This window comes from Neoarius graeffei, chromosome 13 (assembly GCF_027579695.1).
Source record: "Neoarius graeffei isolate fNeoGra1 chromosome 13, fNeoGra1.pri, whole genome shotgun sequence".
In the NCBI taxonomy this organism is placed as follows: Eukaryota; Metazoa; Chordata; class Actinopteri; order Siluriformes; family Ariidae; genus Neoarius; species Neoarius graeffei.
The window spans coordinates 35,134,494-35,157,187 of NC_083581.1; the positions used below are offsets into that span (position 1 = coordinate 35,134,494).

At 40.0% G+C, this 22,694-nt stretch overlaps 1 protein-coding gene across 1 annotated transcript; it reads left to right on the forward strand.

Annotated features, from left to right (window-relative positions):
* The first annotated feature begins 1,434 nt into the window (after window positions 1–1,434).
* On the forward strand, window positions 1,435–21,806 carry LOC132895900 (tetratricopeptide repeat protein 29-like). The gene is given in 9 exon segments (XM_060936648.1): window positions 1,435–1,532; window positions 3,287–3,376; window positions 7,161–7,384; window positions 7,471–7,653; window positions 20,172–20,384; window positions 20,980–21,065; window positions 21,142–21,233; window positions 21,322–21,445; window positions 21,543–21,806. Coding segments are annotated over 9 exon segments (1,353 nt in total). The 5' UTR covers window positions 1,435–1,455.
* The last annotated feature ends 888 nt before the right edge of the window (window positions 21,807–22,694 follow it).

The window sequence follows — 22,694 nt, forward strand, 5'->3', positions numbered from 1 at the left end:
TCTAAGCAACTGAAGGCCTCTCTCACATTGGCTAATGTTAATATTCATGAGTCCACCATCAGGAGAACACTGAACAACAATGGTGTGCATGGCAGGGTTCCAAGGAGAAAGCCACTGCTCTCCAAAAAGAACACTGCTGCTCGTCTGCAGTGTGCTAAAGATCATGTGGACAAGCCAGAAGGCTACTGGAAAAATGTTTTGTGGACGGATGAGACCAAAATAGAACTTTTTGGTTTAAATGAGAAGCGTTATGTTTGGAGAAAGGAAAACACTGCATTCCAGCATAAGAACCTTATCCCATCTGTGAAACATGGTGGTGGTAGTATCATGGTTTGGGCCTGTTTTGCTGCATCTGGGCCAGGACGGCTTGCCATCATTGATGGAACAATGAATTCTGAATTATACCAGCGAATTCTAAAGGAAAATGTCAGGACATCTGTCCATGAACTGAATCTCAAGAGAAGGTGGGTCATGCAGCAAGACAACAACCCTAAGCACACAAGTCGTTCTACCAAAGAATGGTTAAAGAAGAATAAAGTTAATGTTTTGGAATGGCCAAGTCAAAGTCCTGACCTTAATCCAATCAAAATGTTGTGGAAGGACCTGAAGCGAGCAGTTCATGTGAGGAAACCCACCAACATCCCAGAGTTGAAGCTGTTCTGTACGGAGGAATGGGCTAAAATTCCTCCAAGCCGCTGTGCAGGACTGATCAACAGTTACCGGAAACATTTAGTTGCAGTTATTGCTGCACAAGGGGGTCACACCAGATACTGAAAGCAAAGGTTCACATACTTTTGCCACTCACAGATATGTAATATTGGATCCTTTTCCTCAATAAATAAATGACCAAGTATAATATTTTGTCTCATTTGTTTAACTGGGTTCTCTTTATCTACTTTTAGGACTTGTGTGAAAATCTGATGATGTTTTAGGTCATATTTATGCAGAAATATAGAAAATTCTAAAGGGTTCACAAACTTTCAAGCACCACTGTACTGTACTCCTATAGTAATTTTTTCAATCTATAAAATCCGGGACACGAAAATATATTTTTTTTTAATGTGGTACGTCTTTTGAATCAAAATTCAACACAATTCATGGACGTTTTCTTAAATTCTATAATTACTAATAAATATTTCAATAACTAAAATGAAGGTCATACTATTTGGAACCCGAAGCGCTTAGCGCTTAGCGCATGCGCACGTGTTGCTATGACGACCGTTTGCCACAAGAAAGGAATACGGGTAATCTGGTGAAGTGGCAAGTTAGAGCAAAAATAAACTTTTAAAAGTATTTTTAAATACTTTTTTATGCCAGAAGAGCGTCAGTGAACTTTAGAACATCACGTTACGTTTAAAAAAAGACTGCAAATACTTTTTATTTCAAAGAAACAACTTTTTAAACTGTTTGAGAAAGTTAGCCTAGCTGAATAGATTTACGAGGCAAAATATCGGAATGGATTCATCCGGGTTACTCGGTCAGAGAAAAAACATTCTCCCTGATATCAATAAGAGGAGCCATGCCAAAGCCAGGTAAAGCATCATACCACTGCTTTAAACACTGGAGCACGGAGACTAGCTCTAAGACTGGTTAGATGACTAATTTGTAAATGGTTAAAGTTCAGAGATTGGCTTATATGACTATAAACTGGTAGAAGACTATACAGGATGATTACAGTTATACTTAAAGTGCCATTCCACCATTGGATGTATTCTTTGGCATAAAATACAATATATTTTATGACAACATGACTAGACAGAGAAATCTTTTAGCTTCAAAATGATATATCAAACATAATTTTTTGACAACGACAAGTATATTAATTTTGCGACCAAAGTCACCGGTAGTGAAACGTGATGTCATCGGCAGGTTCCCCTTCTTGTGTACCACGTCACGTGTGACGTGGCACAGATTATCAGCAATGGCGGATAGAACGCGATTTCCACTTGTCGATTGCTGTGCCGATATTCACCATCGACCGTCTCCTTTGGGCATCACTTACTATTTTCCTTCGCTTCTTTTCCGAAGCTGACAATCGCGTTCTATCCGCCATTGCTGATAATCTGTGCCGTGGTACACAAGAAGGGGAACCTGCCGATGACATCACGTTTCACTACCGCGGAAATTAAAAGGGTAGGTGACTTTGGTCGCAAAATTAATATACTTGTCGTTGTCAAAAAATTATGTTTGATATATCATTTTGAAGCTAAAAGATTTCTCTGTCTAGTCATGTTGTCATAAAATATATTGTATTTTATGCCAAAAAAATACATCCAATGGTGGAATGGCACTTTAAAGACCAACAAAGTGAGTATATCAAATCTACAAATTTAACCTGCAGCCGTTATGCACATTACAAAAAAGAGCAATAAGAATTGTCAATAATACGGGATATCTTGAGCATACAAACGCATTATTCATAAAAGCACACACTCTGAAATTCACGGATCTGGTTAAACACAAGACTGCACAAATTATGTATAAAGCAAGACATAACCTTCTTCCGGGTGAGGTACAAAATATGTTTATGGAAAGGCAGGGTGGGTATAACCTGAGAGGGGAAATGAATTTTAAGAGAGTAAATGTTAGAACAACTATGAAAAGTATGTGCATAACAGTCTGTGGGGTGAAATTGTGGAATGGTCTGGAAAATGAACTCAAAAATAGCACCAACATAAAACTGTTTAAAAAATTATATAAAAACATGTTACTAAAAATATATGAGAATGAGGACAGGCAGACTATATAGGTGATGATGAAATTGAGAGTAAGTCTGTGACTGGTCTTCTTGTATTTTGTGTATAGCTATAGGTATGTGTATATGTATGTACTGTATATATGTATTGGATGTGTGTATATATGCATAAGTATCTGTATATATGATTTGATTTGGTTGATATTATACCATGTCGGTATGTCTTGCTATGTTTTCTTTTTTGTTTATTGCTTTTGTTTTCTTTTGTATATATAGTTTATTATGGTGGAAAGTGACATTTGATTAGCGGTGGTATAGAGGGTCAGGATTGGACAAGTTATTACTTCTTCCTAATCTTTTCTGAACATTATGTTATTGCCTTGTGGCTACGCTATTCTGTTTGTTTATGACGATGTTTTGATTATTGCATTTTTTATTTAAAATTTTTATTTTTATATCTTTCTTCTTTATTGTTCAGAATAAAGTAATCAATCAATCAATCAATCAATCAATCAATCAATCAATCAATATCATTACCCTGAAGTTATTATCTATATGCATTTGCTTGCTTTATTTATTTGATTTTACTAGCCTGAAGAGAAAAGAGAAGAAAAAGCCCCAGCAAGGCTTTGCAGAGGAGAGGAGTTATGCCATCAGGATGAATGCAGAGGAAATAGCGCGGTGTGTGTGTTTTATTTATTTCTTTAACAGGAAAAGTGTACAGTTAGAGAAGGTCTTACTCTTCCACATTTCATCTGTAGTCCCTCAGCTCATGTAAAGTAATAGATATAAGAAAGAAAAACTTTAGCCAGCCAGACATTCAGCATACAACTTGTTGCGTGTCATTAATTTATTTGACCAGTAGATGGCGCTGCGGGTCACGCCAACAGACTCGAGCACACTTTCACAAAGCAAACAGAATCAGAACCAGAATCAGAACCGAGTTCAGGGGCGTTTCTAGCTACTGAAAAGACCAGGGGCTTAGTCAAGTTTTCCTGGGGCTTGTCTAACTTTACCAGAAATATCATCACCCATACAAATTCAAGTGTTATATCTTTATTAGTGATTTTTGCACTGCTCTTTTTAAATTTATGGAGCTCATGTCAGTTTCTGTCTCCTTATTATTAAGTTATTATTCATCCATCCATCCATGGGCGGCACGGTGGTGTAGTGGTTAGCATGGTCGTCTCACAGCAAGAAGGTCCTAGGTCCCAGCGAGGGCCTTTCTGTGTGGAGTTTGCATGTTCTCCCCGTGTCTGCGTAGGCTTCCTCCGGGTGCTCCGGTTTCCCCCACAATCCAAAGACATGCAGTTAGGTTGACGTGGGGCGGCCTTGGGCTGAGGTGCCCTTGAGCAAGGTACCGAACCCCTGACTGCTCCCTGGGCGCTCTGGGCTGCCCACTGCTCTGGGTGTGTGTGCGTGTCTTCACTGCTTCAGATGGGTTAAATGCAAAGGATGAATTTCACTGTGCTTCAAGTGTGCATGTGACGAATAAAGGTTTCTTCATAAAGGTTTCTTCTTCATTATCTGTAGCCACTTATCCTGTTCTACAGGGTTGCAGGCAAGCTGGAGCCTATCCCAGCTGACTATGGGCGAGAAGCGGGGTAAACCCTGGACAAGTCGCCAGGGCTGACACATAGAGACAATCATTCACACTCACATTCACACCTACGGTCAATTTAGAACCATCAATTATTTTAATTAGTGTTACACACATTATCTTCATTTAATTATCTTATCTCATCTCATTATCTCTAGCCGCTTTATCCTGTTCTACAGGGTCACAGGCAAGCTGGAACCTATCCCAGCTGACTACGGGCGAAAGGCGGGGTACACCCTGGACAAGTCCCCAGGTCATCACGGGGCTGACACATAGACAACCATTCACACTCACATTCACAGCTACGGTCAATTTAGAGTCGCCAGTTAACCTAACCTGCATGTCTTTGGACTGTGGGGGAAACCGGAGCACCCAGAGGAAACCCACGCAGACACGGGGAGAACATGCAAACTCTGCACAGAAAGGCCCTCGTCAGCCACTGGGCTCAAACCCAGAACCTTCTTGCTTTGAGGTGACAGTGGGAACCACTACACCACCGTGCCGCCTTGATTATTACATATCACGAGTAAAATTTATCATCAGTTTAATCAAAATATACCATTTCTCACTCACATGTTTCTCCTTTAGGACCACAAAGACAAATTCTAAGCTACATTATTATTATTATCATTATTATTATTACAACATTCAAAATCCCAGATGACATCCCATCTCACAAGACTATCCATCCATCCATCCATCCATCCATCCATCCATCATCTGTAGCCGCTTTATCCTGTCCTACAGGGTCAACTATGGGCGAGAGGCGGGGTACACCCTGGACAAGTCGCCAGGTCATCGCAGCTCACAAGACTATGATCATATGTCTTCCAAGTTTCTTTCTCACACGCACACACATACACACAAATACCATTTTCTCCTGACTACAGCAGCTCATTTGTGGTGTCTGGACAACACAAATTTATCGTATGTTGACATTAATATTGTGTGACAAAGCAAAAAAACTTTTTTATCCCTTATGCAACTAATATCAACATAATGATGCACAGAAACTGCTACATGTAGCCTGGTTCTGTTGAATTTACAGCATAGGGTCTGTATGATTAGTGTACCAGGTGAGCTCAAAAGTTCAAGTGGTTTAATGAATATCTACAGTGGTGGTGTATTTAACAGGTCAACAACAATTTGTGTTCATTAAGGGTGTATTCAGACCAGGATAGTTCGATAGTTCACTTGCTTTGGTCCGAACCAAATGTTTTTTTTATTTTTTCATTTTGGTGCGGTTCGCTTTCACACTGTACATTTTAGTAAGCGGACCAAAACCTGTCAACAAAGCCACGCGCCCTGAGGTCGTTCAGCTATTGGTCAGAGACGACACGCGCACAAAGCGTTAAGTTCAAAAGTAGTCACGGAGGATAGCGCTGATGAGCGCACATCATGTTGTGACAGTTCTGGCTCTTCATGCGTACTGCCACTTTTTGAAAGAATGTCCCTGATTTTAATGTAGGTCTGACGGAGTTTCTTCACTTTTAGCCGACATTGTTCTGGGGAGCGCGTGAACCCCTTCTCCTTCATTTTCTCACTGAAGACAGCAAACACGTCAGCATTTTTGTGTGTTCTCTCCAAAAGCTCAGATATGTGGACATCTGCCCATATATCCACAAGGGTACGCGTTTCTTCCTCGGCCCACGGTAGTCTAGCCTCCCACTGGTCTGAATGACTGAACGGCTGTTGTAAGGTTCCCTTGACAACCGAAACAGTGTTTGCACTTTGCGGTGGAGTGTCAACACTCTGTTTCCCATAATGCTCGACAAACGACGGAAGCTCCCGAGGTACAAAAAAGCAAAACTGTCGGATTAGGTCCGGTCTGCTTTCACACCTCCAAAAGATCCGCACCAGACAACGTAGGTGTGAATACGCCCTTAGACACCAATAGTTGCCCTGACATAATTTAATCATATGTTTTAATGCTACATGTAGCCTATGCAGAACCAGCCAGCCGACTGTACCATAGCCAGCCTTCGGCATATTAGTTACATACAGGGATATGTAAGCCTGAGCCTGGATGCATAGGAGAAAATGGTGTGTGTGTGTGTGTGTGTGTGTGTGTGTGTGTGTGTGTGTGTGTGTGTGTGAGAAAAAGAAACTTGGAAGACATATTTATATGATCATAGTCTTGTGAGATGGGAAAATTTTGTGAGATCTTAAAATTTTTGTACACAGCGATTCCTTTAAATGTAAAATAAACGTTCCTGAACATCATTTTCATAATAAATCACATTTCCATGAATATTTTGTCTGTTGGCATTGACAGAACATATTAGATCCAAGTACGGTAGATATTATTTATTGTGTACATCTTCTTGTTTGTAAGTTAAGGAGGTTTAGATTAAATTCGTATAATCAAAGTGACCTGTCAGATAGGCTAATAATTAGGAACCTGTTTCAGTGTTAAAAAAAAAATCGCAGATCCCTTTACACTTACAGAATAGATTTATGTTCTTTAAAAAAACATAATAAGCACAAATCTGTGCTATTATACTTATTTATTGATTGATTGGAGTAACTCAAAATCAGTTATACCTAGCTAAATGGAAATACTACAACATGTCTGTCATTGGTGATGTCACATCCTTTGGTAAGAATTAATATCTATACTGGTGGCATCATATCCTTTGGTTCAACTTAACATCTACATTGGTGATGTCACATCCTTTGATGTGAATCAGTATCTGAACATCGTGTATTTATTAATTTTTGCACAACATAGTTACTTACCTGTATGATCTACATTAGCCAAATGGAAGGTCATATTTTTGGTTTAAAAAATTATTATTTTATATAACATTTGGGATTTTTTTTCTCGTCATTTTATCCATTATAATAAACTGTCTGTTCCTCCAGATTCCGAAACAGTCTGCACCAGAATCTTTGCGTGTCCATGCTGCAGGTGGGATTTCATCGCTCCTTTAAAGAGTTTTATTCTTTGCTGCAGCGCTCAAAGGCAGACAGTTTAGCCGCAGATCCAGGCAGCGAGCTGTGGCCAAAACTCTCTCTGGAGGAGCAACCACACAAACTGGAGATGCTGAAAGAGCACCTGACCCGTGCTGAGACTGCACAAAGAGCTGGTGATGCTACAGCTACAGAAAGTACACTTACGTTTAATGTGATAGAATTAATATACAAATCTTTCTTTTTCTTCCTCATTCTCTAGATAATTATGAGGAGGTGTATGAGAATCATTTGGCCCTGGCAAAGTTTTTTTCAGAGCCAGAGGACATATGCCTGCGTCATCATTTTTACGAGCTCAGCCTCAAGGCTGCCCGCAAGGTCAAGATGGACTCCAGGAGGGAAGCTGAGGCTAATGAAAACCTCGCCCAGCTGTATTTAGAGCAAGGTAACACAAATTTATGCTGGACTTGTTAGTGTTGGTGAAGCTTGACTCAGTTTAATCAGCTGATTCTTTCAAAGTGTTTGTTTTAATTTGACTTAAACTGAAAAATAGATTTTGTGCCAGGAAGGTGTTTTTTTTTTAAATGATACAAGTGCCAGGATATGCTGGTGTGTATTTATAATGTGTAATAAGTAAGTTATAAAACATTACCATATGAATTATAGGAAAATAACCAGTGAAAGTGTGAGGTAAAGAAGTGGAGTTACTATTATCACCCAGAAACTGATTATTTTCCTACAGCAGTGTATCCTATAGTGTTTATACCACAGGAAATGACCAATAATCAATAAATTTTAATATATAAAAGAGCACAACATGCTTTTTATCCATTTATAGTTACATTTAATATCGGGAAACATCCTCATAAAAAGTTAAAGCTAGACGGCCTTTCAATTTCATAAAATCGGTGAAATTTAGTTCCATCTGAAATTTGGTCATTGTGATATGTGACCCCTCACCGAATCCAGGGACGCATGTCGGCCGAAACGAATCCGAGATAATCGCAAAAGAAGCATTTTTTTTTTTTTGTGATTTTCGTTTTTTTCCATCATGTGCAAGTTGAGATCTTGAAGAATGCAATCAGTATTTCAGATAATAGATTGTTTTGTTGGAAAAGCATACGTTTTTTGTTGCAAATTGTATCGTTTTTGTCAGGACTGTAGCCTGCTGGGGGTTGTGGGTAAATTACCATATGGGCCATTCACATGATGATTTAAGTCTTTTTTTTTTTTTTTTGCGAATCAGCTGTATGATACGAGCTGAGCTCGTGGCTACTTAAGCTGCATACAGGCATGTAATTTCACTATGGAATGAGCAAGCTAAACAGAGCGCAGAGGAGCTGAAACACCGCGAAGCAAACAGACGCACGGTAGTTACATCGGAGATAACCATTTCTAGCAAAAAAAAATGCAACCAAAAGGAAGTGTTCTAGGACTACATTCCATCGGAGGCATTGATGTGTGCAAGGCGCCGTTTCTCTTTCTGATGGGGTGAGTTTATTAATCTAAGGTTGTGTGGTTATTTTTGCATGTAACGGAGAGTGTTGTGGTTTGGTTACATGAAACTAGTGTTGTGTTAGTTGTGTCATCATCGTGCTATCTTTCTTTCTTACGGTGTGAGTAATTTTTCAACCACAAAACGTTAAAGTATACTTTAGGACTTATTTTTGTACTTCATAATTGTTTTGGGCATACTTTGCATGGAAGGAAAATTGACGTGGTGATCTTTGTTTACATGAAAGTAGCATCGTGCTAGCTAGTAGGGGGTAGGGCTTTCCTTAATGTCATGCAGATGAGCACCGTTATGTGCCCGCCCTGCACCCAGAGTAGCTGAGATGGAAAACTTTGAGGGCGATTTTCTCCCTTTTCTGTTTTAAGAAGTATACACTTTCAAAAGGCCACACATTCTTCAAATATTGTCAGATCTCCACATGGAAGGCATCACTGGAAAGCTTAGAAACTGTACTTTCTGAATCTGTCAATAACTCAAAATGCCCCCGGGTGGACATGTGTCTTTGGATTCCGTTATCTGACACATATATGTTTATTTCTGTATTATCTAAAAAAAAAAGCCCAGGCCATTCTGTAGCTAGGAAGTTATTTATTTTGAGGGTATTCCTTAGCAAATAATGTGCATGAAATCACGCACTATGCACAGTCAAGCAGACAGAGGAAGTCCGTGTGCGCAAGTGCAGGGTTTTTTTTTTTTATTAAAGAAAAAATCCAAATATACAGTACGAAATATGCAGCGTAAATCTGCACATACAACAAGTGAACAAGGACATACAAACACATATTGAATATGAACAGACTAGAGGTTACTTACACCAAATATAGCACATTTTAAACGAGTATTAATAGCTTTAGGGCAAAGTGAGTGATCAATTGATGATAAGTAATGTTTTACATCTTTTTTAAAGATAAAAAATAAAGGTATTCTTTTTAGAAATTTACATTTGTGAATGAAGAATTTAGCCAAGAAAAGAAACAAGTTGATAAGAAAGTCCCGGTTTGTTACAGTGTTGGGGTCCTGTGGAGCACCAGAATACATGATATCAATGGTTAAAGTAAAGTCCTTGTCAATGTGTTGTTTAATAAAGACTGCAAAAAAAAATCCAGAAGACCTTAGTGTAATTACAATTCCAAAATAAATGATCAATTGTTTCAGGGTGAGAGGAACAGAAAGAGCAATCAGGAGAGATGTTAGGGGAAAACTTAGACATTCTATAGTTACAAGGGTAACATTTATGTACAATCTTAAGTGAAATTTCAGCAACTTTGTTTGTGATCATAAATTGTTTTCTAAGTGACCAAAATCTTGACCAATCAATATTTTCAAAACGATTATTCCAATAACTAACACACGCAGGGGTGGAGATGCTAGGTTTAAGCAGGATAGATCTAATTTTCTTGTTAGTAAACTCACTGCTAATAAAAAGATTACCATCTATACAGAGAGAAGAGGGATTCAGGTCTGGTGGAGACTGAGAAGGACCTTTAGGACAGGAGTCAAGTAGAAACCTGACACCAGATGGGATAGCATCAAAGATTATAGCGTATTCCTTAGGTGGCACAGGGAAAGAAAACTTCACCATAAAGTCTCTGTATGTAAATAATTCACCATTTTCATCAAAAAGTTGCGAAACTAAAATGATATTCTTTTTGAACCAAGTATGATAAAATAACGTTTTATTCTTATAAGTGATATCCTTATTATTCCATATAAAATATGAGTGTGGAGAGAAATTGTGATTATACATGAGAGACCAGCATGAAAGCACTTGCTTGTGGAAGTTTGCTAGGGCCAAAGGAAGCTTAGATATACTGTAATTACAACGAGTAAGAAAACAAAAACCTCCCAAAGATTTAAAAAGATGGTTAGGGATACAATTCCACATGGAAGAGGGGTATTTAAGAAATAGCTTTACCCATTTTACCTTAAAAGAGTTATTCAGCAATGAAAAGTCTATGAGATTGAAACCACCTGTAGAGTGATCAGCCACCATGATATTTTTCTTTATTAAGTGAGCTCTAGACTTCCACACAAAATCTAAGATTAACCTGTCTACTTTTCTGCAAAAGTCTTGTGGAACATCTAGAACCATAGCTGGATAAATTACACGAGATAAGGCTTCGGTTTTCGCAAGTAAGACTCTTCCAGTGATGGATAGATCCCGCTGTAACCACGAGTTTAACTTATTTTGGATTACTGGAATGAGAGGGTCAAAATTTAATAAAGATCTTCTTTTTTGATCCCTACATATCATTATGCCCAAATATTTTAATTCAGATTTCACCGGTATATTGTAAATGGTATCAAATGTTGAGGGTTTCAAGGCGAAGAGCTCACATTTAGAAAGGTTAAGGGTCAAACCTGAGGCTTCTGAAAAAGGTTTTATAGTTGTTAAAAAAAGGGGAACTTGATCTCCGTTTTTTAGGAATAGGGTGGTGTCGTCTGCTAATTGACTAATTAATAACGATTGATCAGCAATAGAGATTCCTTCTATCTTACTACATTTGATGTGAGTGGCTAAGATCTGCATAGGCAAGAAGAACAGGAAAGGGGACAAAGGACAACCCTGTCGGATTCCCCGTTTTATGTCGAATCTCGGCGTTGTGCCATTTATTAATTTGATAGAGGCATTACTGTTTTTATAAAGAGTTTCTATAGCATTAATGAACTTTCTGCCAAAGCCAAACACTTGCAAAGCTTTAAAAATAAAAGGATGTTCAACTGTGTCGAATGCCTTGTAAAAATCCAGAAAAAAAAAAGAAAACCATTGTCAGAGGTGAGGTGGGCGTAGTCAATGAGGTCTAGAACTAGTCTAATATTGTTTGAGATTAACCTTTCTTTAATAAAACCCGACTGACATTCATCTATTATGCTATTTAAAACACGTTTTAACCTTTTGGCCAATATACTTGCCAGGATTTTGTAATCATTGTTTAATAAACTTATTGGCCTCCAGTTCTCTAAATGTAAATGGTCTTTGTGGGGCTTTGGAAGTAAGGTAATGATACTTTGATTCATGGAGGGAGGGAGAGCCCCATTATCCAAACATTCTAAATAAACTTTATGTAGGAAAGGAACAAGTACTTTATTACATTTTTTGGGCAATTCCATGTAAATGTCAACCTCACCATGCAAAAATAAAGCAACATGTAATACATCAAAACCACTCCCAGAGATATCACCTAGGCCTGTATTTTACAGATGTGAATAAGTTGAACCAATTTGTAACCAACCTAATGTGTCACTGTCAGTCTTTCTTTCTTATAATGTAAAACCCAAGCTAAAATCAACTTTGATCATGTACAATTCTATATTATTGCCACAAGCCACAGAAATGTATGCTAAAATCCACAAAACAGCAAAACAATAGCCATCCTAAATATTATTTAAGAACTTTGATAGTTTTAGCTGATATTTAGAGAGTTTTTCAAAGGGTTATGGTGGTTAAATTGCTGATTTTCTAAACATATGCCATGTCTATTTCAGATGCGTCACATCCATAACGGAATTTCGTCACATCCATAACGCTGACTTTTCCTTCCGAAAGTCTGCATGAAATACAAAATATTTTAAACAAATATTTTTTAATATTCACCTTGGACCCCTCTATCAAATGGATATCTCCATTTCGACATTAGGTTTACAATTTCACAGAGTTTGATAAAAATGTACAGTCACCCAAGAAAAGTGATACTTTTTCTGTCACGTCCATAACGCATCTTTTATTGGCGTTTTCTGGCATGCCCTAGATGTACTATGGGAATTGTTCTTGTTCTATCACTTCTCCAGTATGGTACAGCCTTAAAATATGCAACACCTGTTTAAATACTGGGAGACAATAAAACATGCACTGGGTCATTTGTTGCCATTTTGAGTTCAAGTGTCACGTCCATAACGCTGGAATTGCTCTCTTATAAAATTCAGCATTTAAGCCATCATTACCGGGCGATTTATTTAGCTTAAGCCGGTCAATTGCTTCGGTTATATCCTCGGGTTGAATGACAGAATCACATAGAGTTTTGTCAGCTTCAGAGATACAGGCTAACTTGCTGGGGGAGAGGGAGTTAAAGAAGTTATCAGCTTTCAACTGTGAATAGTGAGAAAGATAAAGGTTTTGGTAAAAATCCTTACAATTATTTGAAATGTCACTATGAGTTGTCATAACAGCACCATTTGAAATTAGTTTGTTTATAGTGTTGTATTGAGAGCGCTGCTTTTCTAACTTAAAAAAGTAACTGGTATTCTTTTCTCCTTCCTCAAGCCATCGTCTCCTAGAACGGATAAACGCGCCATTAGCCTTACAAGTGTATATGTCATCTAGTTTATGTTGCAATTCTACCAATTCAGCTTTTTCGTTTTCATTCAAATCCTCATAAGGAATACAAGATAGAGTTATTATTCTATTTATAACGTCTGCCTCTACTGATTTGTTTCGTTTAGCTTTTTCAGCGCCAGCTCTCCTGAAAGTAGACTGAATCTCAAATTTGAGAAGTTCCCAGTTGCTGCAGAATCTATTTTCATTAGTAGCTTTAATGAAATAGGCACTTATTATGGTGTTAATGGATTCTTCTAGTGCCTTGTCCTCAAGAAGTGAAGAATTAAGTTTCCAATATGCATTAAATTTGCCAGGCTGATTGTTATTATCAGCAAGTTTAATTACAATGCAGTTATGATCAGAAAACGGAGAAGGTAGGATCTCACTCCTAGAAACGTAAGGAGACAATGAGCAGGAGATCAAAAAGTAATCTAGTCTTGATTTCAGTGACCCTGATTTGTTTGACCAGGTGAACTGAGCAGTGGTAGGGTTTCTATTCCTCCATGTATCCAGTAACCCCAAACGAGATATCATACCAGAAAGAGGGGATGTTTTTTGAGAGGATTTAGCTGGATAACGATCAATATTATCACAAATGGTTTTATTAAAGTCTCCACCTAGAATTACATGAATGTTAGGGTATTTACAGCAAACAGATTTTACTTGAGCTTCTATCGCATTAAAGAAAGATTGATTTTTCCTGGAAGAATTGTAGCCATAAATGTTGCCCAAGAGAAAAAGAAATTCATCTAAGGATGCCACAAGAAAAAGATAGTGACCTTCAGGATCAACAATGGATTCAATAATTTTACCCTGAAATTTATGTTTTAAAATCAAAACCCCTGCAGAGTGTACAGAGCCATAGGAAAAGAAAATGTCATCCCCCCATTGAGATTTCCAGTATTTTGCATCATTGGGACTAGCATGCGACTCTTGAATAAGACAGAAGTCAGAATTTTGCCCTTTAGCGTAAAGAAAAATAGCTTTTCGTTTTAAGTCATTTTGTAAGCCTCTAGTATTAACAGAACACAATGAGATACCAGGGAACATAGAGCAGTGCTGCGAGAGATCACTTATGGCCCTTTTCCACTACCCTTTTTCAGCTCACTTCAGCTCGCTTCAGCTCACTTCAGCCCGACACGGCTCGCGTTTCGACTACCAAAAAACAGCACGACTCAGCTCGCTTCAGCCCTGCTTAGCCCCTAAAACTCGCACGGTTTTGGAGTAGGGCTGAAGCGAGCCGAAGCGAGCCGAGTGAGGCTGGGGGCGTGAGCAGACACTCCCCTGTGCACTGATTGGTGAGGAGGAGTGTCCTCACATGCCCACACACGCCCTGCGAGCGCGCTGGGATCTGTAAACACCGCAAACCCGGAAGAAGAAGAATTACGAATTACGAGAATTTCTGAAGCCTTATGCGCCTCGCCTCATCTATACGCTCTTGCCAGTATCTGTTGGCGTTGTCGGTGACAACAAGCCACAGCTCCAAGACCAGCAACACTAACGACTCCATGTCCTCCATGTTTATTGTTTACTATTCGGGTCGTGAGACTACCGCTTAAAAGCTCACTGATGTCACTGTTTGCGCCGCTTAACGACATCACGTGACGTCCACCCACTTTCGCTAACTCCACCCAATGTGTCCACCCACTTCCAGCCAGCACGGTTCAGCGCGGTTGTAGTCGAAATGCAACTCCAACAGCCCCGCTCAGCTCGACTCAGCACGGCACGGCTCAGCCGCGTTTGTAGTGGAAAAGCGGCATTAGAGCAAAGGAGTGATCCTCTTAACGTTTTAACTATCCTCATAGGAACTGGAATAAAACTAATTAACCATCAAGAGTGGACTATAACCATTAAGCACATAAAGACAAGTGAGTTATGTGGCAGAAATTATTTTGTTAAAGTTTGTTATGGTTAGAAGATGATAAGCCACCTTTAAGACTTAAAGTACCAACATTATACGGTAAGTGAGCTAGAAGTCGGAACAGTTGATTTGCCACAGTAATTAAATGCAAAATAAAGCAAGGAGTACCTTGTGGACCTTGGAAATTAAGTGAAGTAGATAATTGAATTTAAGTAGTAAATAGGATATAGGACCTTTTTTTTCAACAAAAGAAAGAAAAATGAATAGGTCATATGAAATTACAGCATATTTGACAAATACCTTGTCACAAGGGACACATTATACCATAAAGGATATCTTTATCCTCGGAGCTGTTATTATTACTATAGTTTAGGTTACTTCTAAATGCAATTTCTTCGCCATTATAGATTCCAACACTGTAGGAGTCAGTACTTCGCCGTCCACGAAAGCTCTTGGACCAGAGAAGTAGGCTCAGTGCCCTGCGATGCGGGCTTTTTCAACGAGAGGCCACAGCTGTTGGCGAGATTCACGATCGGCAGGTGAAAGATCTTCAGCGAAGCGTAGATTGTTGTTGGCCAGGAAGCGACAGTTTTTTGCAGCTTTCCATACCGCATCACGAAAATGACGCATTGTGAATTGAAGTATGATCCCTCGTGGCCTTGAAGTGATTGTTGTGTTATTTGCTGCGTAGTCCACCGGTCGTTGCGTTGTAGTTTTCTTCATTTTCCCCAGCCTGTGAATGGAGTCGATGAGGGTGTCAGCTTTGTCTGCAAGACCGGGCACCACTGATTTGCAAATTTCCACCACGCGTTGTCTCACGTTCTCCCCTTGTTGCTCCGATAAGCCATACAACCGCAAGTTCCAACGTCTTTTATAACGTTCCAACTCAGCCACCTTGTTCTCCAATTCAGTGATCTTATTCTCTGTAACCACTACACGTTTCTCTGTGCGATCAGCATTACATTTAATGTCCTTTATTTCGTCTGTTAGAAACTCGACCGAGGCTTTCAGATCCTCAATGCCTTTGTCAAGCATATCTGCTCTATCATTAATGACAGTTTTAAGGGAGGAGATAATGGCCGTAGCTAAGTTTGGGCTTACATCATCCAAGCTATCACCGCACCTGCCCTTTTTTGAAGCTGGTTCTTTGCTTGGCGTGTCTGGTAACGGGAATAGCACTGCAGAGTCCGGTTCTTCGGTGTCCACTATAATACTTGCTCCAACTTCCATGGAACGGTCCTTCGATTTACGCTTGTTCTCCTTTGGTGGCATACTTTTAAGCTAGTTCTCGTAATGACTAAGCAAGCATGTACAACGTGGTTGGCTATGCATTTAAAAAAAAAATTAAGTCAGTGAAAGGAGTTTGAATTAAATGACAAAATAAAACTCATTGATTAATGATGGTTTTGTTTAGGATGAAATCGGTTCCATTGAGGATGCTAAATAAGATAAATCTGTGAGGAATTCCCTACAACGTGTCACTCACACCTTCGCCATTTTCGCGTCCTTATTCGCCGCAAGTGCAGGTTTTCACTGACCGGGCACTGACCCAGTTATGTCATTTTGCCGCGAGACGAGGAGCTAATCATAACATTCGCATTGCAAGTTCAGTACTCAAGTTGTGACAGAAAATATGACAGAGTCAATGGATCCTACACATCAAATGCTGGTTAGTATGTTTCTCCCTATTGAAAATATTGTAATTAGTGAAGAACACGCTGCTATTTGCCCAAATATGCATCTTTTTGAGGCAAACTTGAGCCTGGTCACTCATCTTGTTGAAGTCTGTTTTTCACTGAGCAGATTCTAGCCAGTGTTCGTTAGTCAAAACAAAAATTACGTATTGATTTCACAATGTAAATATTATTCCTGTGCATTAGATAGTGTACATAGAAGGTCCTTTTTTTATCATTGCGATGGCGAAGACTGCTGAGTGAAAATGTGTGTAATTAGACTATACACCTATATTGCACAACTTCTCGTGAACAACCTCTCGATTCACTATCATAGTGTGCAGTTTATTTCATTGAGCAAGATAGGGGGGCGTGGTCAAGCACTGGTTTGTGAATGGAGAGCGAGACCGGTGCTCTGTGTGTGTGTGTGTGTGTGTGTGTGTGTGTGTGTGTGTGTGTGTGTGTGCGTGCAACGAGAGGACTTCCTTCCCCTGGCTGAAATCACGTCGGTACAGTAGCACACAGTTTATTTTGAAACTGCTGAAAAGCGTGTTTTGTGTTAAGTCACAGTCAAAAAATAAAAACAAAAGTGACATTGATCCCGCCTGCCTGTTACAGTCATCTTTTTGATTTTTGTGTTTACTCATGTTTTTGCCAAACATAGTGATCAGAAGTAATAGTTTTGGGAATACGAACCCTCCTCTGTCTTTGTAATGCCACTAATAGACTTTCCTAAACTCGACTTTAGTATAACCTTGTGAATTTCCTGTATAACCCACCCATTTCAGACATGAGCCCCAGGAGAGAGAAAAAAATCTCTAAAGTTTGATTGAAGGAGTGATAAGATATATATATATATATATATATATATATATATATATATATATATATATATATATATATATATATACAATCACCGACATTTATTAGTTTGGTCCTGTGTTTCCTTTCCTCCGCAATACAGGGCCTTCTCACTTTCCGTTACTGTAGCCGGTCTTCTGTGTTTCATGCGCGCACTCACGTGCTCCATTGTTCTCTCAGGTTGCAAATTTGTATCCCACAATGCATTGCGAATGGGGAAACCTCACCACGCTATGCATGACGTGATATCTTGGTTTAAGTCATGGTGAAGCAAGAAAAATTGGCAGAGAATTTAGGGCCATGGGGCTCTACCTTCATTAATTGTTCTTTTAGGAAGAAAAGTAATAACATTTGAAGTCTGTGATTCGAATTCAGTAGCTTTCGGTCCACTAAAAAAAAAAATTGGGTGTCGGGGAAAATTCTTTTTATATACATCCATTCCTGCGTTTCAGGCCTGCAACACATTCCAAAAAAGTTGAGACGAGAGCAATTTAGGGCTAGTAATGAAGTAAAACAATTAAATGATGTGATTTGAAACAGGTGATGTCAACAGGTGAGTGTACACTCAAAAAAATAAAACATTGGATTTACTTAACCGAGTTATGGCACCCGGTCCCACGAAACTGTGTTAATTTAGATGTATTGAATACAGTTATGTTTTGAATAACTCAACATAACTGTATTCAATACATCTAAATTAACACAGTTTCGTGGGACCGGTTGCCATAACTCGGTTAAGTAAATCCAATGGGTTTTTTTTTTTTGAGTGTAATCATGATTTGGTACAAAATCAGTATCCAGGAAAGGCCTAGTCTTTGAGGAGCAGAGATGAGCTGAGGGTCTCCAGTTTGTCAACAAATGCATGAGAACGTTATTGAAATGTTTATAAACCATGATTCTCAAAGAAAGATAGGAACGGTTTTGGATATTTCACCTTCTACAGTGTATAATATCATTAAAAGAGTCAAGGAAAAGACAAGGGCATAAGCCTAGGCTGAACAACTGTGATCTCCGATCCTTCAGACGGTACTGCATCAAGAACCGTCATTCATCTATAGCTGATATAACCATATGGGCTTGGGATTACTTTGGCAAACCTTTGTCAAGCTCTATAATACAGAGTTATAGCCACAAATGCCAGTTAAAACTTTACTGTGCAAAAAAGAAGGAAGCCTTATGTTAGCTTATGTAGTCTTTATGTGTCCAGAAGCACCATTGACTTTTTTGGGCTTGGAGGCATCTGGGATGGACCATCACACAGTGTAAATGTGTATTGTGGTCAGACGAATCAGTATTCCAGGTCTTTTTTTTTGTAAGTAATGGACGCTGTGTGCTCCGGACCAAAGACCAAAAGGACTGTTACCAGCAACAAGTCCAAAAGTCAGGGTGTGTCATGGTATGAGGTTGTGTCAGCGCCCTTAGCAAAGGTAACTTACACTTCTGTGACGGCAGCATTCATGCAGAAAAGTACACTGAGATTCTGGAGCAACATATGCTGCCTTCAAGACGACATCTTTCTCAGGGATATTTCAACAAGACAATACAGAACCACATTCTGCACACATTACAAAGGCATGGCTGCGGAAGAAGAGGGTGCCTGTCCCTTCTGTCCCCAATAGAGAATGTGTGGAGAGTTTTGAAAGGAAAAATAGGACAACGACGACCTCGTACTGTTGCACACATTAAGACCTGTTTGCAGGAAGAATGAGAGAAAATAACACCTGAAACACTTCATCACTTGGTGTCTTCAGTCCCTAAACATCTTTTTAGTGTTGTGAGAAGGAATGGCAACATTATAAAGTGGTAAATGCTTTACTATCAACTTTTTTTTTTAATGTGTTGCAAGAATCGGAATTGAAATGTGTTTATTTTGAAAAAAAAAGAAGTAAAACATCAAATAATGTGCAATACATTACAGGCATTTAGCAGACACTCTTATCCAGAGCAATGTGCAATACAGAAGAAGAAGAAAACTTTATTCGTCACATGCACACTTCAAGCACAGTGAAATTCATCCTCTGCATTTAACCCATCTGAAGCAGTGAACACACGCACACACTCAGAGCAGTGGGCAGCCACACCAGAGCACTGGGGAGCAGTCAGGGGCTCAGTACCTTGCTCAAGGGCACCTCAGCCCAAGGCCGCCCCACGTCAACCTAACTGCATGTCTTTGGGGGAAACCAGAGCACCCGGAGGAAACCCACGCAGACAACATGCAAACTCCACACAGAAAGGCCCTCGCCGGCCTCGAACCCGGAACCTTCTTGCTGTGAGGCGACAGTGCTAACCACTACACCACCGTGCCACCCTGTGCAGCCAGCTGTTAGGTGCCTTGCTCAAAGGCACTTTAGCCATTCCTGCTAGCCCAGGGAATCAAACCAGTGACTTTTTGGTCCCAAAGCTGCTTCTCTAACCATTCAGCCATGGCTTCCCCGGGTCAAAGATTATCTCCAAATCATTATTTTCAGTTTTAATTTCAACATACTGTACCGTCCCAACTTTTTCTGATTTGGGATTGTAAGTGTATGCTGATTTGGGGTTGTAGAAACGATAACATATTATTATGAGCATTAATATAAATCTATGAACTATTGTCAGAGCTGCCGTTATAGAAAATTAATCAACACTTCCTGTGGTATAAGAACACAATAAAATACAATACATTTTGATTGTCCTTTGATTCATGAATAGAGATATACAGTATTTCTGTGTATGTATGCCATGTGTGTGTGGGTTACAGGAGACTTGGAACTGGCGCAGGAGCATTTTGAGATGTTTCACCGCCTGGCACTGGAACAGTCATGGCAAGATGAGAGCGGACACACACACTTGTCTCGTGCATGTGTCGGTCTCTGCAGGGTTTACACGCTGGTGTCAGAGAGAAAGCTGCAGCGTAAAGAATATCAAGCGGCCATTCAGCTCCTCAGTCAGGCCTCTGAGAGGGCTAAAGAAGGTAAAAACACACACACACGCCAGTCATGTGCCAGTATTTCATTGCACTAAGATATATTTTGGTCACAGTTCCAGCATCAACACAAATCTTGTAGTAGATAATAATAATAATAATAATAATAATAATGGGCGGCACGGTGGTGTAGTGATTAGCGCTGTTGCCTCACAGCAAGAAGGTCCGGGTTCGAGCCCCGTGGCCGGCGAGGGCCTTTCTGTGTGGAGTTTGCATGTTCTCCCCGTGTCCGCGTGGGTTTCCTCCGGGTGCTCCGGTTTCCCCCACAGTCCAAAGACATGCAGGTTAGGTTAACTGGTGACTCTAAATTGACTGTAGGTGTGAATGTGAGTGTGAATGGTTGTCTGTGTCTATGTGTCAGCCCTGTGATGACCTGGCGACTTGTCCAGGGTGTACCCCACCTTTCGCCCGTAGTCAGCTGGGATAGGCTCCAGCTTGCCTGCGACCCTGTAGAACAGGATAAAGCGGCTAGAGATAATGAGATGAGATGAGATGAGATGATAATAGTAATAATAGTCACCTAGTGGAACAACGTATGCACAAACCTTTCCTAATCTGTCTCTTCTTTCTTTCAACCCTTTAGCAGGTGATAAGAAAATGGAGGGTGAGACAGCATACAGACATGGACTGGCCTATCAGAGCATGGGTGATCAAACAACTGCTAAACAGGTTTTTGACCTCATACACACCCTTATGCACACTCACACATGCACTCACAATTGATCAAACTGTTTTGTTTTGCCAGTTCCTAAACATGTTCATGGAGATCGCCACAGCACTGGGAGACATGGAGAGCATCAGCAAAGCCTATAAAGCCATTGCTAAATCTCTGGAGAGGTACACACACACACACACACACACACACTGGATTTATCACTGTGTCTCTGTCTGATATTTGATGTTTGTGGTTGTGTGTGTCTTGCAGTGGCGGTAAAATAAGTGATGCTATCAAGCATTTAGAGAAATACCTTGAGGTTTGCAGGAAGAATGATCAGCATGAAAATCTATTGGATGCTTACATGTGCCTGGGGTCCATACACATGTCCAGAGTAAGAAAAAGCACACGTGTGTGTGTGAGAGAGAGAGAATATGGTTTTTCTTTTTAGCTGATGTTTTCTCCCCTAATTTGTTTATATTTGTGTACAGGCTCAGTACAAACAAAGCTCTGAGTATTTTACTCAGGCCTTTGAGAAGGCATGCAGTCTCAACTTGGAACCAAGCATTCAGAAAGCTCAGGTGTGTTTGGGCATTGCCCAAGCTCATTCCATCCTGAGGGTGTACGCTACTCACTTGCAGATCAACAGGCCACAAAATATCTCTACACTCGTGTCCTGGAAAGAAACACGAGAGGACAAGTTCCATAAGAGTCTGTGAGAATCTGCTAGATCCACATATTGCAGTGAGACTTGAGAACTGATCTTAAAAGGTGCTAATGTGAATGTGCTGGAGCTGGTGGTGCCTTATCTGGAATCATTCTGCATGTTTTTTTTTTTTTTTTACTGCAGTTACCACGCTGATTAGCAAAGTCCTCACTGATTATCAAGGACCTCATTGACTAATGCTAAGGTCATACATAAGCCAGTTGATCCATGAGAACTGTGGCTGGGGCCTACCGTGGCCATGCTGCCAGATTTTGGACGTGATCCATTGCTTAAATTTGGGTGGAATAAATATGTAAAAGAAGCCATGGTAGCCGCAACGGAAGATGCCGGTAAAACCAATGGCCGGTAAGACCACTTTAAGCCATACATGGCTTTATGGAAAAGTGGCCAGAAAAAAGCCATTGCTTAAGAAAACACATTTGGAGTTTGCCCAACAGCATGTGGTAGACTCCCCAAACACACGGAAGAAGATTCTTTGGTTAAATGAGACTAAAATTGATCTTTTTGGCCATCATGAGGAATGCCATGTGTGGCGCAAACCCAACACCCTGAGAACACCATTCCTACAGTGAAGCATGGTGGTGGCAGCATCATGCTGTGGGATGTTTTTCATCTGCAGGGACAGGAAAGCTGGTCAGGACTGAAGGAAAGATGGAGGGCACTAAATACAGGGCAATTCTGGAGGAAAACCTGTTTGAGTCAGCCAGAGGTTTGAGACTGGGACGAAGGTTCACGTTCCAGCAGGACAATGACCCTAAACATACTGCTAAAGTTACACTGGAGTGGTTTAAAGGGAAACGTTTAAATGTCTTGGAATGGCCTAATCAAAGCCCAGACCTCAATCCAGTTGAGAATCTGTAGCATAACTTGAAGATTGCTGCCCACCAACGCAACCCATCTAACTTGAAGGAGTTGG